The 7,733-nt window shown below is 41.6% G+C and overlaps 1 protein-coding gene across 1 annotated transcript in view; it reads right to left on the bottom strand.

Annotated features, from left to right (window-relative positions):
- The window catches only part of dpp10 (dipeptidyl peptidase like 10), a 151,007-nt gene that overhangs the window by 100,543 nt on the left and 42,731 nt on the right, over positions 1-7,733 (bottom strand). Inside the window, exon 5 of the mRNA XM_014026070.1 lies at positions 6,300-6,405. Within this exon, the coding sequence (XP_013881524.1) occupies positions 6,300-6,359 (60 nt within the window). The 5' untranslated portion in view covers positions 6,360-6,405. The remainder of the gene's footprint in view (positions 1-6,299; positions 6,406-7,733) is intronic.

Consider the following 7,733-nt stretch of genomic DNA (forward strand, 5'->3'; position numbering starts at 1 on the left):
GGGATATATCGTATCGTGACCCCTCTGTCATGATATGTATCGTATCGCCAAATTCTTGCCAATACACAGCCCTAATCATTTTAAGTCACGTTGGCTGCAAATTGTAACAGGTTATGGAGTTTGTGAGATATTTTGCTAACAGAGACAAAAATAATCAGCTAAAGTAATGGTTCGTCACACAATCTTCAGTTGATTAATAAGCAGATATCATCAACCTGACGCTGGTGTTGAGCATGCTGCGTATGCGGCCGCAAGAGTGGTCACAGCTCATGTCTTTACAAAGTTTACCAAAAATTAGTTATGAAATGAGTGAAAGTGATGGAAGCAGGTAAAAAAGTGATTTTAAATTCAATTCAGCTGTTGGACAATAACTGACTGCAGGTAAGACACTGACGGATTATAACTGCTCCACAGAAACCAACTTCAAAAACCATTAACAATAAATAAGAGTTATAATCAGCTGCTGGGAAACGAGTTCTGAATGAAAGTAAACGTTTTTCACATGTTGTATTTTCTGTTAATTGGCTCCGTTTGTTTCACACTTGATCTGAATCCCAGCTTCAATCAACACCTTCTGTGTTCGACGAGTGAAGATCAACACCACAGAACAAACCCGTCAAACTTCTAAACACAAAACAACACTGAGGAGTCAAACGCTTTATTTTTGTGTAAAATCTTCCTTTTTTTTCTGTCAGAGGAAGGTTTATTCCTCACAACGTCTTGTTTTAATAAACAAACCAGCATAAAAATCTGAATCTTAAGAGTAATACTCCAGTTTAAAAAAAAAACAAATCAAATTCTTCAATTGAGTCATGAACACCCAAACAAAAAATAAAACAGAACTAGTTTGTAGAAGAGAAAGAGACGTTCTCCCGCCCGACCCAGAAAAAACACTGAAATTAAAATGTCAGCTGGAGCCTTTCAGCCACATTCAGATTAAAACCTTTTTAAATGTCTCTTATCGCCGGCAGACGTGATTTTACAGCTGCAGTAACGAGAACTCGCTCTGCTTTCTGTCTGAGAAGCTTTAGTTCATCCTCAGAGGCCAGAGCTCCTTCAGATCCACTTCATTACATCCAGTCCTGGACCCAACAGGCCACCAGAGAACCCATCGGGTTGGTTCTGAAATGTTCAGCTGACTGCAATGAAGACGAGGTGGTGCTAGAACTACAAGGGTTTGGATGGTTCAGACCATCGGAGTTAGAACTTTGAGGGTCTGAATTGTACCGACCACTGGAGTTACTCCTTGTGGGGAGAGGATGTATTTTTGGGGTCTAAAGGGTCTCCTCTCAGTGGAAGGATGTATCGTTGGGGTCTGAAGGGTCTCCTCACAGTGGGAGGATGTATTGTTGGGATCTGAAGGGTCTCCTCTCAGTGGGAGGATGTATCGTTGGGGTCTGAAGGGTCTCCTCATGGTGGGAGGATGTATCGTTGGGGTCTGAAGGGTCTCCTCTCAGTGGGAGGATGTATCGTTGGGGTCTGAAGGGTCTCCTCTCAGTGGGAGGATGTATCGTTGGGGTCTGAAGTGTCTCCTCATGGTGGGAGGATGTATTGTTGGGATCTGAAAGGTCTCCTCGTGGTGGGAGGATGTATTGTTGGGGTCTGAAGGGTCTCCTCGTGATGGGACTATGTATCGTTGGGGTCTGAAGGGTCTCCTCGTGGTGGGAGGATGTATCTTTGGGGTCTGAAGGGTCTCCTCGTGGTGGGAGGATGTATCTTTGGGGTCTGAAGGGTCTCCTCGTGGTGGGAGGACGTATCGTTGGGGTCTGAAGGGTTTCCTCGTGGTGGGAGGATGTATCTTTGGGGTCTGAAGGGTCTCCTCTCAGTGGGAGGATTTATCGTTGGGGTCTGAAGGGTCTCCTTGTGGTGGGAGGATGTATCTTTGGGGTCTGAAGGGTCTCCTCTCAGTGGGAGGATTTATCGTTGTGGTCTGAAGGGTCTCCTCGTGGTGGGAGGATGTATTGTTGGGGTCTGAAAGGTCTCCTCATGGTGGGAGGATATATTGTTGGGGTCTGAAGGTCTCCTCTCAGTGAGAGGATGTATCGTTGGGGGCTGAAGTGTCTCCTCATGGTGGGAGGATGGATCGTTGGGGGCTGAAGTGTCTCCTCATGGTGGGAGGATGGATCGTTGGGGGCTGAAGTGTCTCCTCGTGGTGGGAGGATGTATCTTTGGGGTCTGAAGGGTCTCCTCATGGTGGGAGGATGTATCGTTGGGGTCTGAAGGGTCTCCTCGTGGTGGGAGGATGTATCGTTGGGGTCTGAAGGGTCTCCTCATGGTGGGAGGATGGATCGTTGGGGGCTGAAGTGTCTCGTCATGGTGGGAGGATGTATTGTTGGGGACTGAAGGGTCTCCTCGTGGTGGGAGGATGGATCGTTGGGGTCTGAAGGGTCTCCTCTCAGTGWGAGGATGTATCGTTGGGGTCTGAAGGGTCTCCTCACAGTGGGAGGATGTATTGTTGGGGTCTGAAGGGTCTCCTCGTGGTGGGAGGATGGATCGTTGGGGTCTGAAGGGTCTTCTCRTGATGGGACTATGTATCGTTGGGGTCTGAAGGGTCTCCTCGCAGTGGGAGGACGTTTCGCTGTCAGCCGGCTGTAATTTATAGACTCTTCGGCTGGAGAGCAAACACAATCATTCTAACAAGACTGATTCCAGTGATCCATTATCTCCAGAGCTGCTTGGTTCAGAGCAGTTTTTAAAGACTGTTTCTGTGATGGATCTCCTGAACAGAGGGAGACTCCTCACAGGTCTAATAACCAGCTGACATGACGAGAGCTTCAGCTGTTTGCTGAGGAGACAAAGCAAACAAAGCCTCAGATCCACTGGTGTACTCACAATGTGAAACATGAAAGAGAAATGTTTGATCTGTCGGCCTTCAGAGGACGTGTTAGAGATGACTCTCAGCTACTAGCTCTGAAAGGAGGATTTATTTTTTGTTGTTAAGACGTCTAAAACCTCAGATTTATCAATTCGTTAAATTGTGTTGTGAWAAGTACTTACCAAATGTAACAAGAACAAATTCAATTAGAACACAACTAAAAAAAGAAAAGCAGATTTAAATGTTTAGAGTTTTAACTGAAAGGACTGTTTTGATTTCAGCTCATCTTCTGCTTCTTCAGCTGATTTGAAAGAGAGCAGCTCTCTCCTTGGCTGCATTAAGAACCTGTCAAATATCAGAAACGAGATTCTGTGAACTACCGTGTTGAACAACCAGTAAAAGAAACTCTATTTTTACACCTGATGGTTTTTATAATTCACACAACGAACGACACTGAAGACTTTCTCTGACTTCATAATGAGAGATCATTGTTTAACGTGACATCGTTTCAATTTGTGATCAGTTGATAGTAAATTACGAAACAATTTCTTCAAAAAAAACAAACAAAAAACAAATACGTTGTTTTAACTATTGTGTTAGAAGAAAAGGTGATCTAAGGTCTAACGGCACATAAATGAGGGCACAGTTCAGCTAACAGCAGAATTTAGCTAAATTAGATTTTTCACCAACTTATAAACTAATAGCGGATGAGTTCTCTTGCACAAAGTCCTCTTCATATCAGCCAACAGCTAACCAGTAAGCTAACATGAACATGTTTGTCAGTCCTGACAGTCTTCAGGGAAAAGAAGACTAAGACTTGTGTCATATTAGCAGTTAGCTTCCACTAATTTTAACTTGTTTAGTGGTTTAGTATTAGAGAAGGTATATTTTGTTAGCCGTTTGATATTCTTAGTGGTTAGCAATTAGCTGTTAGCTTCAACTAACTTTTATTTGCTTAGCGTTAGCTTATATTACTATATTTTTAGTCATATTAATGATTAGCAAAGYTAACTGTGATTTTAGTGTAATTTTTGATTTTAACAGAAGCACATGTATTTTTTAATCATGTTTTAATGTAGCTCATGTAGAGCTATAGCGCCACCAAGTGGGGGCCCGATGGGGGCAATGCCCCCCCCCCAAAATGATTATTTTTAAGTGTAAAGTGTGGAAACAAATGTTTCAGGTTTATGTTTCTGACTGCGAAGACTTTAATTTGTTTTTGGAGTAATTTATGAAGCAGAACTCTGGGTTTTATAAGAAACGCTGTCGAGTCCAATTAAAGACTTGGTGTGGTTTTATTTCCTCTCTCTGTCACCTCCATGTTTTAAGTGATGAGACTATAAATGGTTTGATGTCAGACTCTCGTCGTAGAAGAGGAGACTGAAAATATCACAAAGAGAGTCAGATTATTATTATTTTTAAATAAATCAAAGCTCCAGTTCTGTAAATTTAAACACTTTCAGAACCTCCTGCTCGCTCCGTGGGTGGACCGGACCAAACGAACCAGCATGTTGCCTCGTTAAACCCGCCGTGACCTTCAGGACTTTGGGGGTCCGGGGTTTCTCATCTGAAAACTGCTCCCTGACACAGAGCCGGGGCATTTAAGAGGATAACAAACGTTAAGTCCTGGGCAGCAGCAGATGCAGGACGGGCTCAGATTAACGGCGTTTTTGCTCTCAGGAGTTCTGAGTGTATTTAATCCTTACGATGATCCTGCTGCTTCACTCAGCTCTCACAGGTTCACCGACACGCTGAGCTGCAACCAGAGCCTCGGGCTGTTTGACGCCTMAAACCTTGTTTACTGCTGGGATGATTTGTCTGAGTACAGTAYAGAGTGACAACACAGGTACACAAATAAATAAATAAATAGGTGAGACGAACTGTGAGGACGTTTTATTTAAGTGTAGAAACTCTTTAAAAGACGAGGCAGGATGTACCAAACTGTTTTTATCATTTCACATTTTGCCTATTTGCTCAATTTTAAATGTGAGACTTATTTTAAGAAATACAGTCATTTTAAAAATGTGTTTTTGTTAAAAATGTTGAAGCTCCAGAGCTACATTCTACACAGAGTCTAAGTTTTTTGTACATTTTCCAGGACGCAGAAGTGAATTTTAGCTCTCAGTTAGTGTTCAGAATGAGTCAGAAGTGTCAGAACATTCATTTGTTTCAGAAATAAAAGTGAAAACTAAATATCTGAATMCYCCAGCAGGTAACGGTCAGGAGAACTGTCTATGTCCACAACATGGACGCCATCCTGAAAGCTTCAAAGTCTTGTTTTTCCAAAAGGAAGGGGCTCACGTATCACTGAAGAACAACGTAATATTATATATATGGTGTTAGCTCGCGAGCTAATGCCATATACTTCCACCAAATTGAAATAAAACATGTTAATTTAAGTAATTAGATGTTTTCACRTTAAACATGTGAAACATTAAAGTTCTCAGAAGCAAACCCAATAACATACAGTGGTTCCCAAAGTTGGGGTCCTGAAAATATTTTCTGAATTAATCTCACAAAAATGACAACTGAGAACATTTTTCCTTTGTTTTTACAAAATAATAAAATTAGTGTACTTCAAAGGGACAAAAATAATGTAATAAATAATGTTATGTTCTTGTTTGACATTAAAACAATGTGCTGGGGGCTCAGGGCTCTGCTGTAGTTTGTGGGTGAAAAGATAAAAAGTTTGTGAAGCACAGGATCAGTTCTTTAGGTGTTTAATTTATTATAATCTTATGATTTTAAATTCACTGAATGATCTGATCCCAGGATTAAGGATCGTTTTTAAACCATTTTAGGATCAAAACATTGTTCAGCAGTTATTTATTTATGATTATTAAAGGACCGCTGCAGAGGACCTGAAGGACCACAGGTGGCCCACGAGCCACAMACTGAAACCAGGAAACAATCCAGCAGGTAAAATCAGCTGATCTGACAGAACTCCTTCCACTTGGGTCGAGATGACACCAGAACCAGAACCTCTAGACCCTAATGTTTCCAACAGGAAGAACTCAGAACCCTCAGACTGTCCCTTCACACCCAGTTCTGGACCAGAACCAGAATCAGAACCTGCTTCCATCAGTCTGAACCTGATGGATCCCCTCCTGAGACCTGGTCTGCACACCTGGACCAGGTCTGCACACCTGGACCTGAGAAGTTCAGCACCTGCAGGACAGATGTCTCCAGGTGTTCCTGCGGTCCGAACCCGTGCGGTTCGGGTTCGGTTCTGAAGAACAGGACGTGATATGAATGAAATGTCTCCACTGCACCAACTGGAGCTCCAGCCCGCTGGAGGTCCGGATCCACATCAGAACCCGGCTCAGACTCGAGTCCTGCCCGGCTCCAGCCCGGACCCGGAGGTTCGGGACCATCGTGCGTCAGTGCGACTGTCACCAGAACCCGCACCGAAGTTTGGATCAGAGCCGCCGCTGCTCTCCACACACTGACACCCAGCAGAACCGGAACCAGAACCAGCGCTTACCTTGATGGTCTTGGTGGACTGGCACTTCACCTGGTGGGACACGCTGGCCGTCTGGTTCATGTTCGGACCCAAACTGTTCCTCCGAGCCGAGCCGAGCGGTTCCGAGCTGACGAGAAGGAAAAAAAAAACCCAAATGAATCCGTGAGGAGGAACCCGACAGGTCCGGGGATCAGAACCCACACAGGTTCGGGTGGTCGGAGAGCCTGGGTTCGGTTCTGAGAGCTGCTGGAGCGCGCGGCAGAAACTGACAGAACGAGCGGAGGAATCCAGGGGCGGAACCGGAAGTTGAGGGGCAGGGGGGCAAAGCCCAACAAGAGATAAAATAAAGAATAAAACTAATAAAATGTTTACCTTTTAATAAACCACTCATTATTTATACTTTTGTTTTTAATTTGCACTAATTAACTGTTTTTATATCAGTGTTCATGACAGGAGGCAACCATTCTGTTAGCAAAATATCTCATGAAACAGATAAGAGTAATGTTGAATGGACGTCAGTCTGATTAAAAACAGCCACAGCTAATCCAACTGAGCAAACGATTAGAAAAACAAAAATACTAGATAAGAAAATTTTTTAAAATTCTTAATCAGCTGTAGACGTTCATCTATGAGTTTAATTAAATCCATTCAGTGGTTTATTAGATATCTTTCTAATAAAACATGACCTTCATTTTTGTGATCCAACAAAACACTTTTTAAAATAAAGGCAAAGACTGTGGTGGGCACAGCTAACCAAAGAGCTAGCTTTGCTAAGTCAATGTGCTAACTAACGTTAGTTTAGCTCTGCTAATGCTAAACATGTAAATAAAAAACATAAGCTAATGCTAAACATGTAAATAAAAAACATAATCTAACCCTAAACATGTAAACAAATAAATAAACATAAGCTAACACTAAACATGTAAATAAACATAAGCTAACCCTAAACATGTAAACAAATAAATAAACATAAGCTAACACTAAACATGTAAATAAACATAAGCTAACACTAAACATGTAAACAACTAAATAAACATAAGCTAACACTAAACATGTAAATAAACATAAGCTAACACTAAACATGTAAACAACTAAATAAACATAAGCTAACACTAAACATGTAAATAAACATAAGCTAACACTAAACATGTAAACAACTAAATAAACATAAGCTAACACTAAACATGTAAATAAACATAAGCTAACACTAAACATGTAAACAACTAAATAAACATAAGCTAACACTAAACATGTAAATAAACATAAGCTAACACTAAACATGTAAACAAATAAACAGAACTAACACTAAACATGTAAATAAACAGAACACTATAAACATGTAAATAAACAGAAGCTAACACTAAACATGTAAATAAACAGAACTAACACTAAACATGTAAATAAACAGAACTAACACTAAACATGTAAATAAACAAAACTAACACTAAACATGTA

Source organism: Austrofundulus limnaeus, unplaced genomic scaffold (assembly GCF_001266775.1).
Source record: "Austrofundulus limnaeus strain Quisiro unplaced genomic scaffold, Austrofundulus_limnaeus-1.0 Scaffold523, whole genome shotgun sequence".
NCBI classification, from domain to species: domain Eukaryota; kingdom Metazoa; phylum Chordata; class Actinopteri; order Cyprinodontiformes; family Rivulidae; genus Austrofundulus; species Austrofundulus limnaeus.